Raw genomic sequence first — 27,887 nt, 5'->3', positions numbered from 1 at the left:
TCTTGTGAAAGTCTCCTGATCACACGCCTGGTCAAGTGAGTTCAGAGCATCGTTTGCAAACTCGGCATCAAGAAACCTTCGGACCACAGTGTTACTGCGCCTTTTCCCAATGAGCATGTGGAAAACTGATACCTTTAACAGTGGTGCTTTGTCAATAATCAAATCAATCAGCTCATCTGCAAAGAGTTCTGGACATTCCTGGTGAAGGTGGCCAAGCCCAACGCAGAGATGATCCAACTCCACGTTTTCGACCACCACCCACAAGACTTGCTCACCACGCATCTTGCCAAACCCTAAGTTTACAAATATAGATTATATGTGTTAGATTATATCTTAACTTGCTCATGGTAGGTATATACCATGAAATGAATTTTATTCGTGAAAGAAGTATTCACACAAGGTAGATTCTCTTCCAAAACCATTGTTCTATCACATCTCAAACCATGGACGTCTCATGACCGATAATCGCATCCATCTGCTGCAGCCTCCTCGTCCAAACCGAGTGCAAGATCATATGAAACATATCAAACCTCTCCGCGCTGTCGTGCCACAAGAAATGCTTCCTCACCTTCTTGAGCCGGCTCTGCATCTTTCGGTACCGATCCTCGGACACCGCCAGCAGCAGTTCCTTGAGCCGGGGAACGTCCTTCTCGCTCACCGTGAGCGAGAAGGATCCCCAGTTGAGAACGTCGCTGAATGGCAGCACGAAGTTGTCGGCGATCAGCACCGGCACGCAGTCGTAGTATATCGACTCCACGATCCTGGGGCTGTTCACCTCGAATCCCATGGCGCAGATGCAAAACTTGCTGCTCTTCATGTGCTGGACGTAGCTCGTCCGCCGCGCCACCTCGGGTGGGAGCACCTCGTAGATTCTCATGTCGGGGTCTCCTCGGTCCTTCCAGTGCTTGATCAGTGCCGGCCGGACTCTCCCGTGCATCTGACCCGCGAAGAAGGCCAGGATGGGCCGTTTGCTCGGCCCCGGGCCGCCGAGCTTGGTCGGAAGCTTTACCGCATGGAGATACGTCTCGGGCAGCGACGCGTCCTTGTCCGGCACGAACTCCTCCGTGAGGTCCGAGTTGCACACCACTTTGACGGAGTTTTTGCGGAGCTCCGGGTGGTCTCGGGCTGTTGCGGGGCCCTGAAAGGAGCACAGGTCAGAAATAGTACTAAGACTTCAATCAGACAAGTGTTCGGCACAATCAAAAAGCACAGAAATTATGTGACACTTCCACTCATTCGGGTAAGCTGGAATTCCACCACACTTTCCGCGGGTACAAAGCATGAGATTTTCATGTAGCACAGGAAAGTTCCCGTGGAAAGGAGAACAAACCGTGTTGGGTACAAACTTTAGCCCAAGAACAAAAAAGAGAATGCAAGTAGTTTAATCCGACAATCATACCCAAAGAAGTGCTAGCATGATATTCTCCACATGAACAGGAATAAAAAAAATCATGGAGGAGAGACTTTATGCTTAAACAAATGAAAGACAGACAGACCACTAAATGCAAAAACGAACCATTCTCATTAAGTGCTAGCTAGACGATAAGACTGCAAGCCCCACCAAAGATGCACCATCTCAGTTTTTTTCCTAAGAAATAGAAAACTGCGTACCCAGTCATGGCAGGAGGTGAAGAAGTGATCGGAGCCACGGGTCAGGTTCCAAAACGGGTGCTTGCTGGCGATGAGATTGACGTAGTCCTTGATGAAAGTGGCGAGCGGCAGCATGGTGTGCGAGCCTGGAACGTAGAGGTCGAGAACCATGTGAGCAACGCTATACGGAAGAAAAAACATGTGGGCCTCTTGCGGATCGTGCGTGACAAAGCGGCTGTTTTGGTTCATCTCGTGAATGAATCGCCCCTCGGAGGAGTAAATCCCCGTCAAAGGTCCCTTGTGGACGAGCCGAGGCTCCCCTTCCTTGTATACGTACACTTTGAACAATCTCTCCATGAGTTCGTAGCTCCTGCGATTGAAACAGACGAACCAAGTCAGTCGCTGCCACGAATTCGCAAAGAAGTAAGGAAAACTCATTAAGCAAGAGCTTAAACAACGAAGAAGTTACACTGGAAACTCGTACGAGAATTAAGAGAATAAAACAATGGCACGAGCGAGCGAACGGGACAGGGCAAGCATAACAGCTCAACAAACTCTACGTACTGGAAGAGAAAAAAACTCCAGGAAAACCAAAAACCACAAAGAAAGCATTCCAGGCAACTTGCGGAGACAATGTATCATCCATGCAAACTGTGGTGGAACGAACTGGCCAACTTACACACTAACTCAAACTCTGGTTCTTCCAGTGACTGTCACAGTGTCACTCTCGAAAACAGGCACGAAAAAATTTGCACGAAGACCAAGAAAGAATGAACGTACTTGTGGAACTTGTAGGCATTGAGGTAGATGGATCGGGTGGCTTGTGGATCCAGCTGCGTGTTCCGTGGCCCTGCGACCTTGATCTCTTGCTTCGCACGACGAAGATCCTGTTCCAGAATCACACGCCATTGCGGTATCTACATGACAGAAACCAAAGAGTTAAATTCGGGAGTGAGAAGCGAACCACGAGACGCAATGCGATTCGACCCCAAGAGATCCAATTCGAGATCCAGCCAGAGATTAGTAATTACTCGAACCTCGACAAAATCGAAAACTTCGAAAGAAAAAAATCCAACGAGTTTGGAGCATGAATCCATGCAGCGGAAGAACGCACACGAAGGAAGGAAAAAAAAAAGAGGAAATCCACCGACCTCGCGTTTCCTGACGACTTTGCGATCCAAATTGGCAAGAGCAGAAGCATTGAAATCCGATCTTTCCTGTGTCAAATTCTTCTTCGGAAGAGAAATTTCTTGCGTCGGCGAGGGAGCAATCGATGGAGGAAGAAGAGGAAGCTCGTCGCCGCCTCCTTGTCCTAGTTCTTGCGAAGGAACCGGCGGTGGGCTGCCAGGAAGTAATTGTGGCGGTGGAATCGAGCTGGAAGTGGCCTGGGACACGAGCTCGATGGCGGGCTTGGATCGCGTGGAATCGTTGCCGGAAATGGCCGACGCGGCCTCGTGCCTCGTTCTTCCGGGGCTGTGAAAAGAAAACCAAGAAGAAGAGGAGGAGGAATCGCTTGGCTCCTGGAAGCTCTGGTAGACGAAGACAATGCAGGCGAGGAGCGCGATCGCCGCCAGCGATGCCCTCCGGAGCTGGATCTTTTGCCGCTGCTTGTCCCAAAAATCCATAATCTGGTGCTACCTCGCGGCGAGGCGGCCAAGAAACCGGATTTCTTGGATCGATTGAGCGATCGGCGAGCTGCGCATGGCGATCGCGAGAGGCGAAAGAGGAGGAAGGCGAAGAAGAAGCGTCGGCAAAAAAATGGAGCCCTAATTCCCTCTCCTCTGCTTCGAATCCATCACATTGATTTAAAAGATGCTCGTTTTTCTTTGGTATGATCGCCGGACGTGGTTTTACTCCAGTCATGATGAACAGGGGCATAGCTCGCCATAGCCAGGCCTATTCCCCCGCAACGTGGCGGGATATTCCACCGCGCTTGGTGACAAGTTATAATCTGGAAACTGCTTCGTGGCGGTTTTCTGAGATTTTCCTCGCGCATTGTCTCGATTGTTCTTCCCGCTCTTCCGGAATTTGGGAGAGAGCCGTGAAACGAACAAATATGTCAAAGTCTCAAAGAGATGCTTGACACGCTCGCTGCCAATCGCAAAAATCTACGTGTGCTTGGATTTAATCAAGGCGACACGCCCGTGCTTGTCTCAAAAGAGCCAAAAGACTTATATTTTTCTGCCCATCAGCCTCAACATTGACAGACGTCGAAAGCCATACATTCAATCGAGATAAAATCTTATCATGAATTACATTATACGCTAGAAACCAACCCCAAGAACCCTTACCATCCTTATGTTCGTTCCACCAGCCCGCGGGTATCTTTGACTTTGGCAACTCGGCAGCGAAAATCACGATCCATCTCGTTGACTTTGCGGACCCCCGCTCCAATTAGTCGCATAACTTCGCCCCCAAATCACTCGTTAATCTGTGCGTCGTCCAGAGATGGCTGACAAGCATGTTGCACATTTCACAAGTTTGCTGATCATGACTTTGGTACTCGCAATCTCATCGCTTGATCTTCCTCCCATATCAGTAAGTTTTCTATATCACTTACTCATATGATTTTTAACAACCAAAACTTTCAAGCTTCTCGACTGCTGCTGCGGGCTTCCAAAGAACTTTGTGTTCTACAGCCACATTATCAGGAGCCCAGCCAACTCGAGCCAGATCCAGAGCGAGCGGGCGATCCTGGGAAGCACAAGCTTGAATCCCAACTTTACCGCCGGATATGGAGCTGTGTTTAACAATCGCCTCACTCTCACTCCATCTTACGAGTCCCAAGAGATTGGGAGGGTCAAAGGGACGTTCTTCGTGCCGGTGGCTGGGAGCTTGGTCACTTACAACAGCGCGGTTGTCTTCTCCACACCGTTTTACAATGGTTCTTACGTTTCCGCGGATGGTCTGTTCGATTTCTCGCTGATTGCCAATGATCTCCCAGTTTTTGGGGGAACTGGGGACTTGTACTTCTCAAAGGGTCGCCAGGTTGCCACCCAGGTTCTTGCGTACGCCGGTGGAGCAAACATGGTGCTCAAGCACGAACTCTTCCTCAAGGTTAGCAAACTCGATTCCTGCTCCCTTGGCCTCCACCTCTAAATCCCATCACAATCTTAAGTTTAATGACCGAAAGTCTTTCACGCAAAGCATGGAATCCAATCTTAAAGCCTGATCTGTAGTGGCTGCCTTGATACCAGCATACATAATATACCATACGTAGACACATTGAAATAATATAATAAAAGTAATTAAATAAAGAGATAATGAGTTCCTTTAAGGCTTAGGGTTTAGGAGTTTTGACAGTATTCTAGAATATACGTTTTAGAATATACCTGAATATGTTCAAAATCTTTGAGGCACAGGTTTAGGGTTTGGGCGATGGCGAACAGGTCGATCGCCAGGATGGGGCTCGACGAGGCCGTGGTTCGTCTCTTCGCAGCTCGCAAGATCCACAATGCCAAGGTAATATCCTGATTGCGAGCGTTCTTGGGCCGAAGATCGCCTGCATTGTGGGCAGGATGCGCTGGGATTGACAGAAATGGAGCTCATGGAACTCCTCGACATGCCGATGGATTCTTTCGAGGCCGCGCTCGCGCGCATCAACAAGAGCGTTTGTCCGCCATTCAAGACGGTGTGATTGCGCTTCTTCGACTTTTTTTTTCTCGCCTTGTTTGATTTGTTTTTCTTTCGCCGTTAGGTGCTCTCTATCGTGCAAATGCGATCTAAGAACGAGGTTGCTATGGGTCACCTCTCGACTACTTTGAAGCTCCTCGACGACGCCCTGTGTGGTGGGATTCCATCCGGTGTTATCACTGAGCTTGTTGGACCCCCAGGCATTGGAAAGACACAGGTCCTTTATAAATTGTTTTTCCTGGAATGACAATGGTTCGTTTCTTTCCATTTTTTTTTTCTTTGCCAGCTCTGTCTCACTCTATCGATCCAGACGGTCATTCCGACGAGCTTTGGTGGCCTTGGGGGCAGTGTTGTTTACATTGATACTGAGCGAAAGTTTTCCACCACAAGGTAATCTGAAGGAAATTATACAATGTATGTAGGTTGAAGTGCTCGATGCGTGTGAAGGGTGATGCAAATAGGCTCCCACAAATATCCCGGGATTTTCTGTAACGAGGCCAGTGTCCGAGAAGTAAGCTTTCATTTTCTAATCGCTCAAATGACTCATTGTCTTTTTTCAACGTAGATTGCGCAGCGCATGATGATATTGACGCCTACTTCTGCTCCGGAGCTCGTAGAAAGGTGCAAGGTACCATCAAGACGGATATCTATTTTCTTTAACATGCGTCTTCTCGAGCTTTCAGCCTACAGAAACTGCAATCTATAATACCTGAAGGTAATGTCAAGCTCTTGGTGATCGATAGCATTGCAACTTTACTAGAAGGGTAGGCTTCACCTTGAAATGAGCATATGACCTGAGGCACCCCTTGCAGAGACAAGGAGGACGAGATTTTCGAAAGGCAGGAGTTGCTTGGAAAGCAAGCATCGTTGTTAAAGTAAGTCTCAAGTAAAATCAAACTGATAGATCGTGCATATTTCCAGGTACCTCGCCGAATCATGTAGACTTCCAGTCGTCGTGACAAATCACGTGAGGGCCTCGGGCACATACGAAGGTGTGGATTCTATCTCCTAACTATTGTGTGTTTACGATGTATTGTTGTAGGATATGGTGATGGTGAGTCAGAGCTTTGGGTCGCTCTGGGTACAGCTTGGGCGCATGCTGTTAATATCAGACTTGTTCTAGAAGTTCGTGAAGGTGAGATTTCTGTTGCTTTCTTAATTTGTTTTTCAACCATTTGCAGGTCGTCGGTGTATCCGTATAGCGAAGTGTCCTGTGTCTCCTGCCATTGCTATGCCGTTTCTGGTGACGAGCTACGGCATAGAAATCGATGGAAATGAGTTTTGGCAAGTAAACGAGCAAGATCTCATGGCTGTCTACAGAAACTGTAAGTGGAACTGTATGTTTTGACTTTCTAGCTTATTTGTCCTGTAATCAGATGACGGTGATGATGACGAGGAGATAATTCGTTTCAACTGGTGGAAGCTTCTCGATCTAAGTCTTTTGCCCCTGACTAATTGAATGGCGTGTTCTCTCTGTGCAGATGACTAGTTTGCCTCCCAGGTGATGCGGCTTATACTGTGAATATTCGAACTGGGGATGTAGCTCAGTTGGTAGAGCGATCACTTCGCATGCGATAGGTAAGGGGATCAATGCCCCTCATCTCCATTTTCTGCTTTTTCCCCGTGCTTCTATCACTTCTGCGGCAACTTATTACTCTGGTCGCTTTTTCTAGTGGATCATATGATGCCTCTCGGACATGACACTCAAGGCTTTATATATGAACCAAAGGGTGAGAATTTTCAAGCAGCCATTTTCACTTGCGGCGATGGCAACCTTTCTCGTGCAGGTCCTGGTCGTCGTTGTGAATAGCGTTTTGAGCTATGCTCAGCGGTCGAGCATTTATCCATCCGCTTCACTTCACTCCTCTGGGAGTAATTTTGTCGCAACACTGACTTTCAAGGTTGGCAGGAGCAACCAGTTCCAGTCTAGAGACTTTACTCTGGACACAAGTGCTCAGCTTCCTGTATCCAACTGCGCGTCGACCAGCGAAACCTTCAACATCTCATTTACTGGCCTTTCAGGCGGCTCGATTCCTACAAGCCTGGAGCTTCCTGTCCGAATCTCATGCAGAAGCCAGAAGAACGCACCCAGCATTTTGGCACTGGGTTCCAGTACGTCCAGCTTTCCCTTCCAGGCTACTAGCGCCGCAAAGCTTCCTCTCACGTTTGCCTATTGCCTGGGAGCAATGCAAGACGGTGGTCGAGGCCAGCTTTCGTTCGGAAGACGGAGCTACTTCCTGTTTAACAACTCGGACGTTCTACAGTCCCGACCTGTTTCCTTCATCCGGACTCCGCTTTTCGTCAACAACAATCCTCGTTCCGGCTCGACAACGTATTTGCTCCGGTTGCAAAGAGTCCAGTTTGGCTCCGTGCCCGTCAAGGCACAGGAGTTTATCCAGATTGGAACTACGGCTCGGTTCACAAGCCTTCCAAATGCAGCATACGATCTCGTCCGGCAGCAAGTTGTCCGAGAAGCAGCGCGAAAGAAGATCAGGAGGGAACCGGCGACTTTCAAGCCGCTGTCACTTTGCTACCGCATGAGCCCAACGCAGCTCGGCTCGTTCCCCAGCGTTGTCATGGACTTTGGAAAGAACGCCTTGTGGACGATCACGCCGGGAAACTACATGATTCCAACAGGCAAGAACACCGGCGTGGTGTGCTTCGGCTTTCTCAAGACTGGGGCCGCTCAGGCGGTCATAGGAACGCTCCAGCAAGAGAACTACTACGTCGAGTACAATGAGAAGCGAAAAATGTTTGGATTCACCGAGCCTCTCATCGTCAAGCATGGGCTCGGGTGTGCACAAACTTCCGGAAGCTAAACGAGCTCTCCGGACAATAGTAAGGTCCACACTTCTCTCTTTTTCTCTATGCTAATATGTGAGATAAACTTTGAACAGGAGCACTGCGTTGAGCCCCTTTAGAGCCTGCGTCTCGATGGTAGCGTAGCCTCGCACCGATCTAAAATCTCCGGTTCCTCCCGTCACAGCGAACTCTCTCACGGTCAGTGCAAGCATGTCGAGGCCGTGGAAGCTGATGGTCCCTTTATACTCTGGAGTGTCCAGGACAGCGGCGAAGCTGAAGAGCAAGTTAATGGCGGTGAGCGAGCACACCATATAAGTTCCCTGGCCCCGTCCCAAAACTTTGGAGCTGGAAGAGGGTCCTTGCGTGATGAGATCGTCTATTATCATCACCAGGCCAAACGAATCGTTCCTGGAAGGGGGCTTGGCCACCATGACGGCGGTGGGATGCTTGGCCGTGACAATGTCGTGCATGTAGAACTGGAGGAAGGTTACCTTACCTTGCTTCTTCGTGGTGGATCCATTGGCAGTGGCAACCAGAAAGAAGAGGACGCAAAGCGATGGAAGAAGCGAGAGATATCTCATTGGAAGAGGGGCTACAAATGTATGGGCTGTGTGAGAAAGAAGAGAGGGTTTATAATGTTTGGAAAAACCATTATGGTCGTTGTTGCAAAAGTGCTGGCCACAATGACATGGACCCTTGAACTAAAAGCTAAGATTCCTCTAGAAATCGAAGAATATCTTAAATTCGTCGTTTACAAATAAAAGGTGGTACCTTTAATTCAGTACGATGGTAAGCACATGGTTATGTTAACAAAGGTCGTTAGGTAGACTGTTGCTCAATCGAGCAATAGTTGGCGTCGTCGATACCCAGCCACAACCATAGACAATGGACAAGTATCCATATATCGATCAAGACACAAGGAATTAAAGTTAAGGTTTGCAAGAGACACGGTCAAATACAACGCTGCCTTGGTTTGGACACACAACCGCTGGTCAAATAAACGCAGCCCCAGAATGTGCGGCAGGGAGATGTTTATTCTCTGACACGTGGCAGCACCGCGTTTTGGGTTTTTCACGAGCGCGGATTCACTCGTGGTTAAAAGTGATAGGTAAGAGAAGATTCATATAACTTACATGCCGTGTTAGGACTCTCTCTCTCTCTCTCTCTCTCTTTCTCTTCGCTCTCTTCTTCTCCCTTCTTGCTCGATCATCGATTCTTAGTTTCTTGGTCCCCATTGCGCGTGGGATCATTGACGACGACTCGGCGCGGCGGCGGTCGGTAGCGGAGGCGTAATATCGCCGATCCATGGCGCCGCAGTGGAGCAGAGGTCATCTCCCGGGCGGCATGATGTCGCGGGATGTTGCGGAGATCGTTCTCAGCCCCAGGCTGAGCGGCGAGAGCAAGACGCCCGTCTACCGGCGGTCGATCTCCACCAAGCGGATGCAGGTTGATCCCTTCCACGCTTTGGCCACGAGCATTTTCCAGAGCGATGCCAAGGATTCCAGCTGCGCGGCCGCCAGAGCGTGGAGGAAATCCTTGCTGGGACTCATCGGCCTGCTCTTGATCGTTCTTGCCCTAGCCAAGATTTTGTCTGTGGAGTGGCTGGGGGGAGATTTCGATCAGCTCTTGTTAACGAAGGTATGGGCTCCGAGACTGAAGGACGAGGATCACACTGTTTCTTCTCTTTGTTTCAGCCAGCCGAGTCCTACCAGCGAGCGATGATCGAAAGCACAATCACGAAAGTGTCTCATGTCGAGAGGAAGGTAACGTGAATTCTTTCATGCATTAGGCTAGATCATCTGAGAGAATGAATGGCAGCTCTACAACTCCTTGTGGGCGAATCCAGACTCCTCAAAGTACGAGCAATGCATAGCACGATCCAAGAAATCTCGAAGTAAGTTTTCTCACTCTTGTGGAAATGCTAAGAATTTTCTGGCAGAGGCTGGAGCAGCTACAAATGGTTATCTTCGGGTAAACGCGAATGGTGGCCTCAATCAGATGAGAACCGGGGTATGCGATTGTCTGTTTCTTTTCTATTCATTTTGGAATAATACGCATATGTCGTTCTCAGATATGCGACATGGTTGCTGTAGCCAGGATCATGAATGCCACTTTAGTCATGCCTACACTTGATCACAGCTCCTTCTGGGAGGATCCAAGGTACTTTTAAATCTGGAGTTGAATGCTTATGCCAGTTTCATAGTGCAGTGAATTCGCGGACATTTTTGACATCGATCACTTCATAGAGACCTTGAAAGACGATGTACAAATTGTGAAAGCTCTTCCTTCCCATTTGGAGAGCGCCGAGCCAGTCAAGAAAGCTCCCGTATCATGGTCGAAGGTATAGCTTGCTACGCTGTCTCGTTTGGATAGTATTGACGTGCGATTTACCAGGCATCTTACTACAAAGAGGAGATTCTTCCCTTGCTCAAGAAGCACAAGGTTGTCTACTTCACCCATGCGGATTCACGTCTAGCGAACAATGATATTCCTAACAGTGTACAACAACTTCGCTGCCGAGCAAATTATCGAGCTCTGAAGTACGCCAAGCCAATTCAAAGGTTGGGACAAGTTCTTGTTGAGCGGATGCGAGATAAAGGGCCGTATATAGCTCTCCACTTGAGGTAAAATGTGATATGTCCTACCTATCAACTGCAGTTTCTGAGGCTTCACCTGAATGTAGATACGAAAAGGACATGTTGGCATTCACGGGTTGTTCGCACGGGCTAACAGCCGATGAAGCGAACGTGTTACGTGATATGCGTTACAGCACTAAGCACTGGAAAGAAAAGGAGATTGCTGCGGAAGAAAAACGGATGGAAGGAGGTTGCCCTCTGACACCTCACGAAGCTGCTCTTCTACTGAAAGGCTTGGGATATCCGGCATCCACCAACATTTACATTGCGGCAGGCGAAAGTTTCGGAAACAACAGTATGAAAGCTTTCCAAAGCGTGTATCCAAACGTTTACACCCATTCAACTCTTGCAACGGAGCAGGAGTTGGCGGAGTTCAAGGGCTTTCAAAACAGAATCGCAGGCCTGGACTATATCATGGCATTGGAGAGCGATACCTTCGTTTATACATACGACGGAAACATGGCCAAGGCTGTTCAGGGGCACAGGAGGTTTGAGGGACACAGGAAAACGATCAGTCCGGACCGGTACGTCCTGGTTGTTTGGTTCTCTAATGCATTATCTTACAGTTGGTTTTTGTTGCAGACAAAGTGTAGTAACTCTCGTGGATGATTACGAAACAGGAAATCTCTCGTGGGACAATTTCGCAGCAGAAATCAGAAGAGTGCATCACAAGAAAATAGGTGCTCCATCGTACAGGGAATCCGGTGAATCTCCGAAGTGGGAAGAAAACTTCTACGCAAATCCGAATCCAGGCTGCATTTGTCAGTCAAAGAAAACGAGCAGCAGAAGGCTACTTACAAGACAGCAAAAACAATTATGAGAACGCGTGTACAGCGAAGGCTTTTGGTTAGTACCGGGGATCATTTTGTACAGTCCGGAAATAATGCCGCTTAAGTCGAGGCTCTTCGACGACGACTTTCAGCTGCGAAGATGTTAGCCAGAGAGATATATGGTGCCGAGTTCTCAGGGTCCAGCTCAACGACGCGCTCGGCTATATTTGATCCGGCAGACGCACCACCGTAAGCTGACCACACTCCCAGCAAGGCTCCCAAAGTTGTGCCATCGGGAAGGTATGGCATCCCTTGGAGTAGCTCCTGCGCATGCTTCAGCTGCCCAGCACGGCCGAGAACGTTGATCATGCAGCAGTAGTGCTCGGCAGACGGATTTAATCCGTAGTCCTGGTTCATGAAGCCGAAGTACTGCAAGCTTTCCTTGAAGAGGCCACCGTGACTACAGGCACTCAAAAGACCCGTGACCGTGATCTCATCGGGGCTGAGTCCGTCGAGATCCATCAGTTGGAAGAGCTCGACGGCAAGCTTACCATGGCCAGAATGGGCATAAGCAGCTATCATGGCTGTCCAGGACACAACGTTTTGTTTCGGGAGGCAGTCGAAGATCTTCCTGGCTTTGATCAGATGTCCTGCTTGGGCGTACGCGGCCACAAGCACAGTCCAGGCAACTATATCCCGCTCGGGCATCTTCTCAAAGGTGGTCCTTGCTTCGAGGAGCTGGTTGTTCTGGGCATAAGACTCCATTATCACGTTCCAGGACACCATGTCGGGCTGCGGCATTCCATCAAACAGGACCTTGGCCTCGTCCGGATAACCGTGGTTGGCATAAGCAGAGATCATGGTGTTCCAGGCTACTCCATCACGTACCGGCATTCTTTCAAACATCTCTCGGGCCTCGTCCAGTTTTCCAGACTGAGCGTACGCAGTTATCATGTTGGTCCAGGCAACCAGGTTCCTCTCCGGCATAGTGTCGAAGGTTTCTTTGGCATCGCGAAGATGGCGGGCTTGTGCGCAGCAAGTTATCATCGTCGACCACGCGACTACGTCGAGCTCGGGCATGCTGTCGAAGACCTGCTTGGCCGACCTCACGTCGGCTTCCTGCGCGTAGGCAGTGATCAGAGCAGTCCAGGACGGGAGGTTTCGCTCGGGCATCCTGTCAAAGAGCTGCTTTGCCTCGGCTAAGTTGGCCTTTTGGACGTGGACTTGGATCATGGAGTTCCAGGAAACGATGTTCCGGTGCTTCATGCTGTCGAAGATGCTCTTGGCGGCCTCCAAGTTCCCGTGCTGGGCGTAACCGGTAAGCATCGCATTCCAGGATTGAGTTTCTTGTTCGGGAATCTCGTCAAAGACTGACTTTGCCTGTTCGATGCTCCCGCAGTGAACGTTGGCGGTGATGATGTTGATCCACGAGACGAAGTCGCGCTCGGGCATTCGGTGGAAGAGCTGGTTGGCCTCTTGGAGGTTCCCGCTGCGGGAGTAGACTTGGATCATCGCATTCCAGGAAGCGATGTTCCTGCCAGGCATGGAATCGAAGAGTTTTTTCGCTGAGAGAACTTGGCCTTTGTCGGAATAAACGGTGATGATCGCAGTCCAGGAAACTACGTCTCTCTCCGGCATGCTTTGGAATATCTCCTGGGCTTTTTCCAGATGCCCGTTCTGGGCATATCCTGTTATCATCGCGTTCCATGTAACAAGGTTCCACTCGGGTATCTTTTGGAAAAGATTCTCTGCTTCTTGGATTCGACCGTGCTGGGAATATGCCGCGAGGAGCCCATTCCACGCGACGTGGTTGCGCTCGGGCATCTTGTCAAAAACCCGTTTGGCATCGTCCAGATGCCCTCTTTGGGCATATGCCGTGAGGAGGATAGTCCACGAGAAAACGTTTGGGCGGTTGATGGCATCAAAGACCGCGCGTGCCTCGTCAATCCTGCCAAACTTTCCATAGACTTGGATCGTGAGATTGGCAAGGTAGAGATTCTGACGATGCTCGCTTTCCAAGATCCGGGCCCGGATGCCCGATGCCTCCCGAAAGTCGCCGCTTGATCGGAGAAGCGCTGCAAAGTAGTCCGATCCATCATCAGGAAGGGCTCGCAGTGGAGGCAGCACAGCCACAATGCTGCTGGGATTCATGCGACCATTGCCTCTAAATCTTTTAGTTCTGTTTATGTTCTGTTTAAGGTTTAGGGTTTATGGGCAACTCTGTTTTAGGGCTGATGGGAGGTGGACACGTGTGCTGCCAGGATATCGGACCGCACGACATGAGCCGCAAACAGCGGCAGGGTTTTCCTCTATTCCATTCTCGTTTGGTGTCAGACTAATCATCGCGAGTCGCCCACCAGTGCCATCCAGGTGGGTGTCCTTGAAATCCCCCTGCCAGATGCTACTGGTCGATCGGCGGAGAAGCGAGCAACAAGAATGGCGTCGATCTCTTCCGGGCCCTCGTCGCAGCTGACGATCAAATGGCTGGGCCTGGCGGCGTCGATTTGGATCCAGGCATTTGCCGGCAACGCCTACACCTTCTCGCATTTCTCGCCGCGGCTCAAGGCGGTGCTCCACTACTCGCAGATTGAGCTCAACAATCTGGGCGTGGCCAAGGACATCGGCGAGAATGTGGGGCTCATCACTGGCTATCTCTCCAACAAGCTCCCTGCATGGCTCATCCTCTTCATTGGGGGGCTGGAGGCGTTCCTCGGATATGGCGTTCTTTGGCTCGTCGTCAGTGAAAGGATCGCTCCACTTCCATACTGGCAAGTAAGTTTTTCCTGAGCTCTAGAGATAAGTTTTGCGTTGCAAGTTCTCTTTCATTCTCGGATTTCTTTCTCATTTCCTGGCAAAGCACGAGGTAAAAAAAACAATTTTTTTGGTCAAGTGCTGGTTTCATTTTCTAGATTTTGCGTTTCGCTTATAGAGTTAGTCACCGAAAGAGTGGACAAAAGAGCTGAAAGAGTGGAAAAGCTTGCAAACTATTTTGGGTCGTTTTCTGAGCTTGAAAGTCCTTCCTTTTTCTTTCCTTCTAGTATTCATATACTTATTTTTGCAGATGTGTCTAGCTATTTGCATCGGTGCCAACAGTGCCACATTCTTCAACACCGCGGTTCTCGTCACAACCATGCGGAACTTCCCCCAGAGCCGAGGTACTGTTGTGGGAATCCTCAAAGGCTTCGTTGGTCTCAGTGGTGCCATCTTCACCCAGCTCTACACGTCCTTCCTCTTTAAGAACCCGGTCTCGTTGTTGCTGCTTCTTTCCACCAGTCCTTTCGCTGTGTCCGTGGCTTGCATGGGTTTCGTTCGTCCAGTTCCCGACGCCACCCGTGAACCCGAAGAGAAACGAAACTTTTTTCTCGTTCATGTTATTTGCGTGTCCCTCGCGCTCTACCTTCTCGTCGCCACTTTTGTCCAGGACTTTCTCCCGAGTAATCCAATCGTCTCCGGAGTTATAGCCACTGTCATGCTCTTGTTCCTCTTTGCTCCGGTTTTCGTCGCTCTCAAGTTCTTTATCCTCGGGTTGTTTAAGAGAACTGAGGAACCACCATCGAGACGTAACTTGGAACAAGAAGACGGCGGCGTGGGCGAGCCCCTCGTGCGCGAGGAAACCGTCCAGTTCCAAATAGGATCCACCGAAGAAGAACTCGGGCAATCTGACGAGGAGGACGCGAGAACTCTGCCAACTTTCCGGCACGACGATAGCTACATCGAGCGGACCGAGGAGGAGCTCTCCTGGGACGATCGAAAGAAATTCCCGCCGGGGATGAGCACCAGCGACAGCGCGACGAGTCTGAGTGAAGCCGACATAGAAAACGATACGGACGTGCTGATGGCCGTGGGAGAAGGCGCTGTGTCGAGGAAGAGAAAGCCGAGGCGTGGAGAGGACTTCAACTTGAGGCAGTCGCTGCTCAAGGCGGACTTCTGGCTGCTCTTTTTCACGTTCTTCTGTGGAGTGGGGTCGGGTGTGACGGCCATCAACAATCTGGGACAGATCGGCCAGGCGCAGGGATTCACCGACGTGACGATCTTCGTCACACTCCTGGGGATATGGAACTTCCTGGGCCGGCTTGGAGGCGGAGCAATCTCGGAGAAATACGTCCGGTAAGATCTCAGCTCGTAGAAGTTCTATAGCGCCAATGGATCACTGACCAGCATTCTTTGCAGGAAGGCTGTTCCTCGGACTCTCTGGCTGGCCGGAGCCCAGTGCCTGATGGTAGTCGCGCATCTCTTGTTTGCATGGGCCGGCACGAGCTCGCTTCACGTCGGCTCCATCTTGCTGGGCTTTTGCTACGGCGTCCACTTCTCGGTCATGGTTCCCACCGCGTCGGAGCTATTCGGCCTCAAGCACTTTGGCAAGATCTACAACTTCCTCACCATGGGGGACCCGGTGGGATCGCTGCTCTTCTCGGGGGTCATCGCCGGCTACCTCTACGACATGGAGGCGCGAGACGGGCCGCAGGCCGACCAGTGCATTGGAGCTCACTGCTTCCGGCTCACGTTCTTGATCATGGCTGGAGTGTGCCTCGTCGGGTCTGCCGCCAGCGTCTACGTGAGCGTCAGGATCAAGCCCGTGTATCAATCTTTGTACAAGTCTGGCCGCGCAGTCAGGAACTTGCATTGAGGAAGACAATGAGACATATACGTTGTGTGATACAAGAGCTTCCTTCCCGATCTCCCAGTGATTCACGAGGATTCAAAGATACTCATACTTGCTTGCATAGCCACAACTCTCTGCTTCCGAGTCAACACATACTCCACATCATGCCCACAACGGCTTCACTAGGTCTTGGAGAATTTGGAGCCGAGCAGGATGAAGATGAGGACGAGATCGTTTTTTTCCACACCCAGCAAGTTCCTCCAGCAGACTGTAATCTCGGTTAGCTCACCTCATATAAAATACACAGAATAGATTATGAAGTGGTTAATATAAACAAATTCAAAGCTTTCTTTAAAATTATTTGGATGAAACGTTTTTTACTCTAAGAACACTAGTGGGCCTTTAAGCTTATAACTAGGTTTTCACTGAAAGCATTAATCTTTTTGAACAAACAAGAGCAGCAAGGTAACTTTTCCATGGCAATTTCAAAGAGTCTTCTTCTTATTCCATTATATAAAGGTGGAAATTAAAAGATATCTAATAAAACTCCCTTTACCAAAAACTTTAAACACTCTCAACCCTTAAGCTTGTAAAAAAGGAAATATTTTAGATTTTCATTTGTGATGCTAAAGAAGAGTACCAAGGTGTACAAGGGGCTCTATCTTCTCCAAAACTATTCATTGTTTGGGTCTTCATCCTCACTGTAGAGTGGCCTCCAATTTGGAATATCAATTAGGCAATTCAAAAAGTCAATATTGTTGTAGTACTAGCTCATTATTGCTTTCTCCTCATGGCCAAGATTTAGCAGCACTTAAGAAGTTAACAACACATTAGAAAGCAAAGGTTTGCCAGTCAACAACAGTCAAAGTGAAACAGAGTGGTCAATAGATCAATAAAGTTGGGGCAGTGATCCAGGTTGAGGATATGGAAGATTTTGACATTGATAACATGAAGATGGCTAGAATGATAACATTACTTGAGGAAAATGAAGTTGCAAACAGAGAAGAACACACTGTTATTGTGTTCCTGAGGTGGCAGAAATTCCAATGAGTGACTAGGAGATGTTGAAATTCTATCATCAAATCTCAAGGATGTGGATGATGAGGAGATGTTAGATCTTGCATTTGAGGAGGTTTCAGAGTGTCAAGAACACAAGGAGGCCTTGGTGGAAATTCAAATTAATAACAAGGAAATGAAGTAAATCCTCCAGAATGTGAGAGGATTCTCAAGAGGAGCAACTAAATGCAATGGAGAGGGGCATTGATTTTGCTTTTGAACCTGAATAAAATTTTATAATGTTGTGGAAGAATAAACTTAGAGAAATCTAGATTTAGTGGTATTTTCAATTTCAAATCGAATCACCATGGTAATATTGTTTACTAATCAAATTAATGATCAAATCAGCACAATTAAAATAACATAAAAACAACAATACTTTCCATGTTTAGTTTAAAATTTACCACTTTGAATCAAAGATGATGTCCACATTATTAACAACAATTTTCCACTGGTCCTGACATCGGGAAGCAGTCTTATCAGCCTGTCCAGACTTGTTCTTTCCCAGATGTGCTGGGTGAGAAAGCTGCCAAGGGGTGCTCCAATGGAACAAATAAGAAAGCTTCACCAAGGACATTCCACCTTCATTGATCCTGCAGCCCTGTTGGTCTTGAGGAGTTTTATGAGAAGCACCTGGATCGCTTCGTATCCAAGCTGTAACTTGCTCCGAGACACAATTGACTGCTGAGGATTTGGCTAAGCTGGTTGGCTTCGACCAGCAGATTGATGTTTATCTATTCAAGTTTCGTTCTTCTCACTTCCTGCGATTTAGCCTGAAGGTCCCATGTATACCACGGAGGATTGGTTGAATTGAAAAGCCTCTACTAACATTGTGTAACATCCATTCCAGATGTTTGTGACTTCGTCTATGAATAATGCTTCTCGTTGATTTTTAAATCTAAATGGCTTTGTAATATCATGTATAGTCTGGTGTTAGTTAACACCAAGACTACACTGGGCTGGTGTTGTCTTCTACTTCGTTCTGCTGCTCAGTGATTCATGTTGATTGATAGATGCTCATGATAGCTACTGCCAGCCGCATGGTATGTGCGAATGCGACTCGTGCATCCCTCTGCACCAGTGATCGATTGCAGCGTAGGGAGCTTCCGACTCAACACTTTCTTGCCAAGATCGCCACAGCATGCCGCAGTCGCTCCGGGGCACCCACTGCAGGGGCTGCAGCTTGACACGTCCTGGGTGCTCTCTCGCAAACTCCTCGAGCAGCGCAGGAATCTGTGGACTAGCATCTTTGTTAGTCCAGTAGACACACTTTAGCTCGACCTTTGTGCCGCTGCTTCTCTCCACCAGCCCACGGACGAACTCCAGTTCCAGACCGTTTCTTTCCCAGATGTGCTTGGTGTGGACGAACTCGACTCTAACTGTCAAGGGTTTCTCCATGCTGCTCCAGTTTGCAACGTATAGTTGCTGCATTTAGTCACACACACCGTGAGGCATTGGAACAAAAAGCAAAAGCTTCACCTTGATACTTATAAAAGAGACAATGAACTCCTCAAGGCCCTGGAACGGCTCCAGCAGGGCCACAAGATCAATAGAGCAGGGTGGAATGCCATCGTCAAAGATGCAGAAATAGAACTTCTTCAGGCTCAACGTTCTACACAAAGCTACCTTGTCCATTACTTGGGCAGGGCTGCTAAACGGGTTGAGGAAGATGATCTTTTTGAGCCTGGAGTAGCGCAGCCCCTGGATATGCCGCATGCTCTCTCTCACCCGGATCCACTCTACGTTGCATGTAGTGGGCTGCAGTTGGATGCGCGGAACGACAAAGAACATCCACCGGAGCTTTGGTGTGTCAAGTGCAAGCGTAAAGTTGTCGCGTCCATCACCCTCGCAGAATTCCGACTGGCAGCTGTCAAGGCTGCGGCTCTTGAGCACGTAGGTACCTATAAAGTCACATACTTGAGAAATGCAAGCTGACAGCAAAAAATGCCCAAACTGGGGAAATCGGGTTAGCTTTACATACCGGGCGAGCTCACCACTATCGTATTCATCCGCACTACAAGAAGGGAGGGGCAGATCTCGAGCAGCTGCTGCAGCACAGTCACGTTGATCGGTCTGTGAAAACTGAGGAAGAGGAGATTGGGCAGCAGCGGTGAAGGCAAGGTTGCATTGCCGAGCGTGGAGCCGAGTTGTGTGACGTGGACGTGGAGACAGCGGAGCTCCTGACACGCCGAGATATTGGACCAGAAGTCCTCGAACTTGTGCTGCGGACCTCCGTAGATGGTGACTGAGTGGAGCCCTTTCCCGATCTGGTGCAGCCAGCGAGTGCAACTTTGCTGGAACCGAATGGATAACTGGCGAAGATCGTTGTGGCCAAACCAGCGGATGAGCCCCTGCTCCACATCACGACTGCTCGACTCCAAGGAGTAGTGCGTGACGAGCCTTGCCAGCTGCGCCCACCTCTTGCTTACCAGAGACGAGGGATTCAAGTCGCGCGACCAGGCGAGGAGAGACATGATCCGAATGAGCACCTCGTCTGGAAGATCGTCAAGGCACTGCCTCCGCATCGTAACTCCAAAAAGCTAGACCGAACTTTTCGATGTTTGCATGGCGTAGAAACCGTGGAGAGGAGAGTACTTGAACACGACACCAGCGGATATATCGTGCCGGCTGGAGCCCAGTGCCTGATGATACGCACCTCGGCCCAGCCCAGCAAAACCGTCTATGCCCGGCTACCATGGCTGGAACGACGTCGATTCTCATTTCGAGCAAAAAAGTTTACAAAACACGAATTATCAGTAGTTGAGCCATTCCGGGTCCACGTAAGTCTCGCTGTCGCCACCACCCCCGCCGAGTCCGCCGCCACCACCATTCCCACCATTGCCGCCACCACCGTTGCCATTGCGCGCACCGTTGCTACTATTTCCGCCGCCCGCGCCGTTGTTCGGTCCCTCCGCCCCGCCAGCACCGTCGGGTCCGTCCACACCGTCGGGTCCGCGATTGTTGGGTCCGTTCCCACCGCCCGGTTCGCCGTTGCCCACGCCAGGTGACCAAGAATCGGTTTCCTAATAAGAAAACAAGAATTTCCAGTGACATTACAGAGAAAGAACAACTAACCGACACAGGAGATCCCCACGACGGCGGAGGCGCGTCCCTCAAAGACATCTGTGAATCTTGCCCGGATGAGGCCGACGATGGCGAGGGCGTGTCCCAGGACGACATTGGTGACCCAGCAGCTTGCCCAGCTTGCTCGGAGGTGGCCGAGGACGACGACGAAGAAATGTCCCAGTCCCACGACGACATTGGGGATCCACCTTGCCCGGAGGTGGCCGACGACGATGAAGACGCGTCCCAGTCCCACGTAGACATCGGGGATCCAGCTTGTTCGGCGGTGGCCGACGACGGCGAGGGCATGTCCCGAGCAGCAGGAGGTGCGCCACCGTCAGCAGCAGGACCGTGAGCAGCAGGAGGAGCGCCACCGTCAGCAGCAGGACCGTGAGCAGCAGGAGAAGCGCCACCGTTAGCAGCAAGAGGAGCGCCTCCTTGAGCAGCAGGAGGAGCGCCACCGTTAGCAACAGGAGGAGCGCCACCGTGAGCAGCAAGAGGAGCGCCAGCATCCATGTTCTCGTTGTCAGCTGCTGGAGCTTGTTGGGCAATGACCAGGGTCTGGCTACGCCAGATCCTCTGGTCTTGGCCTGTCCCCAGGATCACACTGTGCTCGGACTGCTCCACATCTGAAATGCAAAGAGGATCTATGAGAAAGGAAGAAGAAACAAAGACATATTAAAACAAACGAGTGAAGCTTGTTTCCCATCCACGACCACGAGATCCGAAGTTCCTAACAGAGAAAGAACAAACGAAAGGACGGAAGAGCCGAGCGAAAGCCATAGCCAAGCGAAGAAAACCAGAAGGAAAGAGATCCGGGAGAGAAAAAACGAAGAGAATGATGTATACCTTTTATACTTAGAATACAATAATGAGTATAAACCCCCCAGCTGTGAATATCTTGATTCATTATTATCCTTCGAGCAAGAAGTTTCTAGGGGCACAGAAATCCTAACCGTAATATCAGCGTGTAGCCGTCTGATTGTGCCTTTTCTCGATCACCGTGCCAAGCGAACAATTTGACGAAGGTCGTGATTGGATCGAAACAAATTCTAGCAGCTCCTTCACCTTGATTGATCGACGCAGAACGGGCAGGAAATCTGACCTTGCGACCGTCCATTTTACGTAGTCAAATATATTCCCATTTTGTGGCGAGCCTCGCAGAAAGAAACAGATTTCTGACCGATAAATCGTTTGTCTTGATTGAGAATATAAAAAGCTCAAGAAATTTGCACATTATAATAACCATTCGACGTTGACACTAAAAGTAATGATGTCCTCCACCTCTCATTAATCTATCAGCAACTCACGTCTTCTTTTAGATGTTTAACTATTTTCCGTACTTTTATACGTGTGTTTGACCTAGCCCGGCAATCCGCATCGAAACAAATTTGCTTCTTCACGTTAATGATAGACGCAGAACGGGCAAGAAATCCGACCTTTTAACTCCATTATATTCCCATTTTGTCAATAGCTTTACAAAGGGTGACCGATAAATCGTTTGAACTTTAATCGTTCATTCATAAACTGTTTATACAAGGTGTCGCATAAACTGTTTATACTGTATCTCAAAATTATTCTGCCAAATTATCAACAACTCACGTCGTCTTTTAAGTGTTTATGCACGTGGCGAAACTTCACTAATTTTCATACTTACTGAGAATATCATTACAAGGTGTCGCATAAACTGTTTATACTGTATTGACATGTCCACCTCTCACAATTATTCTTCCAAATTATCAACAACTCACGTCCTCTTTTTATGTTTAAGCACGTGGCGAAACTTCACTGATTTTCGCGAGCCACTGGATGACTCTTCTCATAGCCCAGCCTGGCAATCCAGCATCAGAATTTTTTCACCCACTTTTCTCCTCATCCGCAATATTGCTCAGCGCCAACCGCCAAGAGGTGCTTATGAGATCGTCAAGAGGACTGTGGAGGTGAGGTGTGGTTCGTTCCCAAAGCTCTTATTGGGGTATAATCCTTGAACCAAGCACAAGCTTGGATATGTGCTCAAATCTCCTGGTGGTCATAGCGGTGAGAACAACCACCAAGGATGCCTCCTCACAGCTGCTCCATGAGCAGGAACAATGATGTATACAAACCAGGTTTGGCTGGAATTCATATTTAATTTTTTAAAAGCGATTAGGCACTGAAAATTGCAGTTCTAGTTCATTCGAGTTCCTTGAGAAAGTCCTTGTTATCAACGAAGACCTGAAGGATAAAGGAAAGGGAACAAAATAGTCGTGTGAGATGGATCGAGAAACAATGCATCAGGAAAAGCTTACAGTCTTCCAGCCATCCGGATCGAGGCAAGCTGTGATTTTCGTGCTGATGCCAGGAAGAGGGCCTGGCTGGCGAGTAATCTTGCCACCAGAAACTTTGACTGCTTCAGCAGTTTTATAGACATCATCCGTGCCAATAGCAATCTAGAGAGAGAGAGCGAGAAACTATAAAGGCCAAAGATGGAGTGATGCACGAACCTGGGCATAAGCATTTCCTTTGGTGTACTCGGTAACACCATAGTTGTAAGTCAGCTCCATCACAGTGGTCTTATCTTCCTCCGCGTATCCCATCATCGCAAGCGTGTACTGCACACTCGCGCACGAGACAAGCATAGAAGCATGAGGCGAGAAACTTTAAGCTTACCTTGTACTCGGGATTGTCACGCTTGCGGAGGAGCTTCATTCCAAGCGCCTGGAACAAAAGACCATGCAGAAAGGCACGAATGGCTTAAGCATGTTGATATACCTTCTCATAGAAGCTGATGGATCGATCGAGATCACCAACACGCAGCATGACTTGACACAGAGGCTCCGGGGTCGCTGGTCTCTGAATAAGCTCGAACTTGTATCCATCGGGATCATCCACAAAGGCTATCACAGTGGATCCTCCTTTGACAGGACCCGCCTCTCTCGAGACTTTCCCACCTTTGGCTTTAACCAAATCCACGGTTTTGTACACCTGTAGTTTCATATGAGCTCACAGCTATGAATCTCAAACTCACTCACGTCCTCGACAGCAATCCCGAAATGTCCAAATCCAGTTCCAATATCGTACTTATCAACTCCATAGTCTTGCAAAAAGAAATTGATCAAAACAGCGCATTGAGAGAAAAGGTCTGAGATAAACTTACTGTATGTGAGCTCTACGACGAAGTGACTGTCCTCGGGTCCATAACCCAGGAAAGCATTCGTGTACCTCTCTTCGGGAATGTCACGCTTGCGCAAGAGCTTCATTCCAAGACACTCGGTGTAAAATCTAAGGACAAAAAGCAAAGATGATCCCACAGAAAAAAAAAAAAAAAGCAACCGAAGAACTCACTTGATCGTCTTATCCAAATCGCCAACACGGTACACGACATGTAGCATGCGGCGATTATCCTTTTGTGCCCATTCCAGAACGCTCTCCTTTCCAGTGTCCAATTCCGCCGCTTCGGTAGACGCCATACCTCTGATCCTCTGCCGGAAACCACCTGCAACACCAAAGCCATCGATAATCCAAGCCCGATGGAGTAGAAAATCCATACCAGCAGCGGGAGCTCGATCAATGCAGCGCCCGACGATCCTCGCGCAGCTGGAATGCAGCGATGTGGATTGAAGAGAAGAAGAGCAGCGATTAGACGAAGACGCTAGCGCCGCCCTGTGGATCCGCGACACACAAGGGACCGAAACCCTCAATGCCATGTCTCCCATCTTTCCACCTGGCTAAATATTTGGTCTCGCGGCCTCCCTAGATTCGACCTCGCGACCGGGCTAGCTAGCTATTGTCCAGACGATAGAATACATTCTATACATCCAAATGAAGCATAAGCATATGACTGGTTCTTATTCTCTTAAATCCTCGCGGCTTCTTCCCCATCGAATTCGTCTCCTTCATCGCCTTCTTCTTCCTCTGGAGGGGGGCTTTCTTCTCGCTGCCTCGGCTTTTGCTGCCTGGGATTGAAAGGCATCCTCGGATCTACTCCGATCTTCTTCATCAATCGCTCCCTCACGGTCGTGTTGGCTTTGGTGTTTGAGGCTTTCTTCACCGGCGATGGCTTCGTTCCGTGCATTAGCTTCGACACCGAGGCCGACTTTACTTCCTGGAATTCGAGCTCTTGTGATATCTAAACACGCGCGGGAAGAGTATCGAGACTTTTACCTTTCGTCCTCCTCGAGAGTATGGCTTTGGTTTCCGACGTGGTCGATCACTGTCTTCTGAGTACTCTGATTCATCGTCAAACTCTTCGTCAGTGTCGCTGCTGGTCGCATCTCCGTCCTTTTCCACGTCGAAATCCTCGTCGTCATCCTTCCGGTTTTCATCGTACAATACCTGCATTGGCACGAGAGGTGTGTGACTACCACATGTAGAAAGTATGAGCTTACCTCTCCTTCATCGTCCTCTTGCTCTTCCTCCGCCTCTTCTTCCTCATTTTCGACCTTTTCTGGCTTCACCTGAAACATATGCAAGAATTATAGTAGATTAAGTCGAATCCCTTCGCTTACGCTTGTCTCGCCTTCCGTCGGGCTCGTCAAACCCACATCCGAACTGCTTTTCTGCCACATACGCATGTGAGCCACCATAAAAATGCCGCTTTGTTTGTTACCTTCACTTTTAAGATGTTCTCGAGTTCTTTCAAAAGTTCAACCGGGTCAGAAATGTCGGGAGGCACCTCACCGCCATCCTTAGACTGAAGAAAACACGAGTCTTGTAAGAACGTAAGCATGAACACTACCCATCTTACCTGCAACCAGAACTTGAGACCTCTTACAAGTTTCGGAAGACCTTCCTTTTCCCAGCTAGTAACCTCTTCTTTGCCAGAGTCATCTTTTAGTAGCTGTAAATAGCGAGTTGCAGTATACCTATAATTTCAAACATCAGCTACACAAATCTGCCATGGAAGTATCACATACCACATTAGCTGCTTATAGAAGGGAAACCGAAACTTTTGGCGAACTTTGAGCCGCTCCTCCATCAGCCAAGTATTGTAAGGTCAAGGAAAAGAATCTGTCGCTGTCATCCAAAGAACAAGATAAAGGATATATATCGAGCTGAAGCCCCAGATTGTAGCCTGTCAGGAAATTTCCACCAATAACTATCGAGTCGGAGTGAGTTACAACACAATGCGGCCAGCCCCCAGGCCTGCAGCAAAACAAACGTTAGATGGATGTGCAAACTAGCGAATAGAAGAACGGCTTACAGTAGGAGAGTGTCTCCAGTCGAGAGCTCGACTTTCTGGCCTCCGCTAGCTCGCTCTGCAAAGAACACGCTAGCCTGCAAGGCCGCTTTTCTCATAAAACAATGCTAACATCGAAAACTAAATACCTGCCTGCCTATCTGATGAAGACCATTCTTCGAAAAGCATGAGATTTCCCTTTGTTGGAGGGATCATCAAAAATGTCTTTTTCCCACTGTAAAACAAGCGTTTACACAAACAGATAAAAGAAGACAATACCAGCACCTACCTTATAACATGGTACCACACCGAGGACCCTCCAAAATCAAGATGAAAATCCATGAAGCAACCCTCAACGCTCATTATCGCATAAAGCTGGACCTATTTGTAGACTACGTTTGAGTAAAGCCATGCGTACAGTGACGAAGTCGCAAACCTCTGGAATGGTGGTACTCTGGTTACGAGGCCACGCCTTCTCCACAAGGTCCAGCTCTTTCACTAAGGAAGGCGCACTGACCTATACAGGAACATGCCGTGTTATCCTTCTGAAAAAATAATGACTTTTGAGCTCAAGGTGAGGGAATTTACGGCCTCACCATTTTCTGGAGCGGAGTGTTCGCCAGATCCAGTGACACAACGTTTAGTAAAGGCTTCTTTGGATTTGGCGACGAGAAATACGACACCCAATCCTCCATAGCATACACGGGACCTTCAGCCTGATTCCCAAAGAAGAAGTGAGAAGAACGATAAGCAGAAAAGAATACCTGTGTGGTAACATCTATAGTTTCGATCTGCCGGTCGAAGCCAACCAGCTTAGCCAAATCCTCGACAGTCAATTGTGTCTCCGGGAGCCTAGAACAACCAGGAATGCGAAAGAGATAAAAGAATTTAGCAAACGTAAGCGAGAACAAAGAAAAAGAAAGCATCCATACCTTAGCCCAAGAGCAGAGGCACCGTCGTCCACAGCTCTCACGACACACGGGTTCTTAAAGCCCGTGGAGTGCACATAGTGTGACAAATCCTTGGCCTCCACGACGGGCACGGCGGCGGCTGCGAGAGTCTGGCCCCCTCCGCCTCCGCCTCCTCCTCCGCCTCCCTGGCTGCCGATCTCGGCCTCGCCTTGAGAAGCATCGTCCCACTTGGCCACCGCCCGCGACAGCTTCCTGTACTGAACCCTGGTGCAATCGTCGAAGCCCGTCTCGTCCAGGCGCGCGTAATCCACCGCCACTCTCTGCCGCTTGGAGCGCCTCACCTGTGCCATGGTTTCTCCCCCTCCCTCGCGAAATTCAGTCACATTCTTCGCGCGCAGGCGCTGCCGCCTAGCTCGCGCCCACCAAGATTAGCTCGCCCGTGAGCTTTAGGTCAAGATAGAATATTCTACCTTCGCAACGGGAATATTATTTTCTTGCCCTCTGTTCTTTTGCGATGCAACGAAGAAGCTAAGCGCCACGAGCAGCCAGGGTCGCCAAGTCTTTGCGTGTGAGGAATATGGACCTTCTTCGATTTTCATTTTTCCCTGTTCATTCAGTCTGCTTTTTAAAAGCATTGAGTACGCTGATGTATCCAATGCCATTTCGGATCTCTGCTCGCATTTTCAGATAGCATTGGTATCCTGCAACAATTCTTGGCCACAAAGTCAGTCTTCCCATCTTGCTCCTGGCTCTGCACATGAGAAACTTTGTGAAACTTTTAGCTTCCCATGTCAAACTTGACTATTTTGATTTCACTACAAAGGTGATCCATTCTAGAGTGTTAGGCACCAAGTTAAGATGATAGGATAACAAAATGTAGCTCCATTCTAGTAGGGCAAGAATAATGTGGTGGCAAATCCTAAGAAAAGGACCCTCTAAAGGGAGACTTATGAGAAAAATCATGGTGATCAGAGGGTGGGTTATATATGATCATTCTGAATCTAGGAGGGCACTTCTATGCAAACCATGAGAGACTATAGCATAGATTAGCAACGAAAATAAAAACTGGGAAACACTTACTCATTCCCTTTAAAACATTGGAACTCTTTATTTCCATTGTTAATCTATGCTATAGTCTTTTATATGGTTTGAGTACAAGTACCCTCCCAATGGTTGTGGGCTTATGTACTTGCAAAGCAGCGAGCCAATGACTTGCTCTTGGAAATCTAGAAGCTGGAATAAAGTTGTGAGAGTTGGAGATGCAGGAATGCTTAGCCTTTGCATTAGTTGGCTCTCACAAAGAAAATCTTACTCATGAGCAGCAAACTGGGTAAAATAGAAAAGATTCACATACTAGATTTCAATTGCCTTAAGCATGCTTGAAAAAGGCAAGGGCAAAGTTAAATTATCTCACTCTAAGAGGAGTAGGGTTGTTAATTGTCACTAGAAGGGCTCATGGTAGGAAGTGCAGTAGTAGGCATATAACATGTCAACAGTTGTAAAGAGGAAGGAGTGGATATATAGGTGACTTAAGCATCTTGGGCAGCTTGAGTGACATGTAAAGAAGGCAGTGCTTGAAATTGGATCTCTATAAGCTTAACCAAGTGATAGGATTCAGGTACTGCACTAGAAATAACAACTTGGAAACACTTAAGTCTTTAAAAG

At 48.8% G+C, this 27,887-nt stretch overlaps 11 protein-coding genes and 1 non-coding gene across 18 annotated transcripts; 5 read left to right on the top strand and 7 right to left on the bottom strand.

The window, feature by feature from the left end:
• Positions 1-326: 326 nt before the first annotated feature.
• Positions 327-3,428, bottom strand: LOC9641935 (probable glycosyltransferase At5g03795). Its single transcript, XM_002960242.2, has 4 exons — positions 2,742-3,428; positions 2,371-2,507; positions 1,612-1,960; positions 327-1,138 (listed from the first exon to the last, which is right to left on the bottom strand). Exons 1-4 carry the CDS (start codon positions 3,213-3,215, stop codon positions 437-439), a joined length of 1,662 nt encoding a protein of 553 aa, XP_002960288.2. The 5' UTR covers positions 3,216-3,428; the 3' UTR covers positions 327-436.
• A 584-nt stretch (positions 3,429-4,012) lies between these two features.
• Positions 4,013-4,736, top strand: LOC9641438 (dirigent protein 13). Its single transcript, XM_002960902.2, has 2 exons — positions 4,013-4,128; positions 4,183-4,736. The coding sequence occupies exons 1-2, from the start codon at positions 4,039-4,041 to the stop codon at positions 4,687-4,689; spliced, it is 597 nt and encodes a 198-aa protein (XP_002960948.1). The 5' UTR covers positions 4,013-4,038; the 3' UTR covers positions 4,690-4,736.
• Positions 4,737-4,968: 232 nt separating this feature from the next.
• LOC112346218 (DNA repair protein RAD51 homolog 2-like) lies at positions 4,969-8,235 on the top strand. Of its 6 annotated transcripts, XM_024674578.1 has the most exons (14): positions 4,969-5,052; positions 5,108-5,221; positions 5,288-5,440; positions 5,510-5,613; positions 5,671-5,734; positions 5,789-5,844; positions 5,907-5,987; positions 6,036-6,098; positions 6,145-6,215; positions 6,266-6,358; positions 6,405-6,548; positions 6,600-6,639; positions 6,705-6,801; positions 6,897-6,920. In XM_024674578.1, coding segments are annotated over exons 1-13 (1,068 nt in total). In that variant the 3' UTR covers positions 6,706-6,801; positions 6,897-6,920. The 6 variants fall into 6 exon arrangements, with proteins under 6 accessions (XP_024530346.1, XP_024530341.1, XP_024530335.1 ...); XM_024674573.1 differs by having other exon boundaries at positions 6,426-6,548; positions 6,600-6,801; XM_024674567.1 differs by having other exon boundaries at positions 6,600-6,801.
• TRNAA-CGC lies at positions 6,757-6,829 on the top strand. The gene has a single exon. It is a non-coding gene; the product is annotated as a tRNA-Ala (tRNA).
• On the bottom strand, positions 7,964-8,753 carry LOC9641437 (dirigent protein 2). Its single transcript, XM_002960241.2, has one exon. It carries the CDS (start codon positions 8,604-8,606, stop codon positions 8,094-8,096), a length of 513 nt encoding a protein of 170 aa, XP_002960287.1. The 5' UTR covers positions 8,607-8,753; the 3' UTR covers positions 7,964-8,093.
• A 376-nt stretch (positions 8,754-9,129) lies between these two features.
• On the top strand, positions 9,130-11,577 carry LOC9641934 (O-fucosyltransferase 19). Its single transcript, XM_002960901.2, has 9 exons — positions 9,130-9,663; positions 9,720-9,788; positions 9,844-9,919; positions 9,965-10,035; positions 10,097-10,185; positions 10,234-10,366; positions 10,420-10,649; positions 10,709-11,185; positions 11,244-11,577. Exons 1-9 carry the CDS (start codon positions 9,331-9,333, stop codon positions 11,479-11,481), a joined length of 1,716 nt encoding a protein of 571 aa, XP_002960947.1. The 5' UTR covers positions 9,130-9,330; the 3' UTR covers positions 11,482-11,577.
• LOC112345241 (pentatricopeptide repeat-containing protein At4g02750-like) lies at positions 11,552-13,582 on the bottom strand. The gene is made up of 2 exons (XM_024671602.1): positions 13,214-13,582; positions 11,552-13,108 (listed from the first exon to the last, which is right to left on the bottom strand). Exons 1-2 carry the CDS (start codon positions 13,580-13,582, stop codon positions 11,552-11,554), a joined length of 1,926 nt encoding a protein of 641 aa, XP_024527370.1.
• A 107-nt stretch (positions 13,583-13,689) lies between these two features.
• Positions 13,690-16,090, top strand: LOC9641933 (protein NUCLEAR FUSION DEFECTIVE 4). Of its 2 annotated transcripts, none has more exons than XM_024670768.1 (3): positions 13,690-14,203; positions 14,493-15,538; positions 15,602-16,090. In XM_024670768.1, the coding sequence occupies exons 1-3, from the start codon at positions 13,868-13,870 to the stop codon at positions 16,056-16,058; spliced, it is 1,839 nt and encodes a 612-aa protein (XP_024526536.1). In that variant the 5' UTR covers positions 13,690-13,867; the 3' UTR covers positions 16,059-16,090. The 2 variants fall into 2 exon arrangements, with proteins under 2 accessions (XP_024526536.1, XP_024526542.1); XM_024670774.1 differs by having other exon boundaries at positions 14,130-14,199.
• A 1,973-nt stretch (positions 16,091-18,063) lies between these two features.
• Positions 18,064-19,615, bottom strand: LOC112345196. Its single transcript, XM_024671533.1, has 3 exons — positions 19,072-19,615; positions 18,570-18,991; positions 18,064-18,515 (listed from the first exon to the last, which is right to left on the bottom strand). Exons 1-3 carry the CDS (start codon positions 19,613-19,615, stop codon positions 18,117-18,119), a joined length of 1,365 nt encoding a protein of 454 aa, XP_024527301.1. The 3' UTR covers positions 18,064-18,116.
• A 228-nt stretch (positions 19,616-19,843) lies between these two features.
• On the bottom strand, positions 19,844-20,669 carry LOC9641932 (translation initiation factor IF-2). The gene is made up of 2 exons (XM_024671445.1): positions 20,166-20,669; positions 19,844-20,113 (listed from the first exon to the last, which is right to left on the bottom strand). Exons 1-2 carry the CDS (start codon positions 20,667-20,669, stop codon positions 19,844-19,846), a joined length of 774 nt encoding a protein of 257 aa, XP_024527213.1.
• Positions 20,670-22,249: 1,580 nt separating this feature from the next.
• On the bottom strand, positions 22,250-23,886 carry LOC9641436 (lactoylglutathione lyase GLX1). Its single transcript, XM_002960239.2, has 9 exons — positions 23,683-23,886; positions 23,478-23,628; positions 23,290-23,414; positions 23,165-23,229; positions 22,905-23,117; positions 22,803-22,850; positions 22,637-22,744; positions 22,442-22,582; positions 22,250-22,367 (listed from the first exon to the last, which is right to left on the bottom strand). The coding sequence occupies exons 1-9, from the start codon at positions 23,846-23,848 to the stop codon at positions 22,326-22,328; spliced, it is 1,059 nt and encodes a 352-aa protein (XP_002960285.2). The 5' UTR covers positions 23,849-23,886; the 3' UTR covers positions 22,250-22,325.
• A 31-nt stretch (positions 23,887-23,917) lies between these two features.
• LOC9641435 (jmjC domain-containing histone demethylation protein 1) lies at positions 23,918-26,674 on the bottom strand. Its single transcript, XM_024672708.1, has 15 exons — positions 26,244-26,674; positions 26,076-26,163; positions 25,908-26,027; positions 25,748-25,828; positions 25,601-25,692; positions 25,465-25,546; positions 25,336-25,409; positions 25,179-25,277; positions 25,049-25,117; positions 24,880-24,997; positions 24,742-24,825; positions 24,641-24,691; positions 24,521-24,589; positions 24,297-24,467; positions 23,918-24,237 (listed from the first exon to the last, which is right to left on the bottom strand). Exons 1-15 carry the CDS (start codon positions 26,570-26,572, stop codon positions 23,989-23,991), a joined length of 1,776 nt encoding a protein of 591 aa, XP_024528476.1. The 5' UTR covers positions 26,573-26,674; the 3' UTR covers positions 23,918-23,988.
• Positions 26,675-27,887: the final 1,213 nt, after the last annotated feature.

This window comes from Selaginella moellendorffii, unplaced genomic scaffold (genome assembly GCF_000143415.4).
Source record: "Selaginella moellendorffii unplaced genomic scaffold, v1.0 SELMOscaffold_0, whole genome shotgun sequence".
Classification (NCBI taxonomy): Eukaryota; Viridiplantae; Streptophyta; class Lycopodiopsida; order Selaginellales; family Selaginellaceae; genus Selaginella; species Selaginella moellendorffii.
Note: the sequence above shows the minus strand (reverse complement) of the source record. Positions and strands in the feature narration are given on the sequence as shown.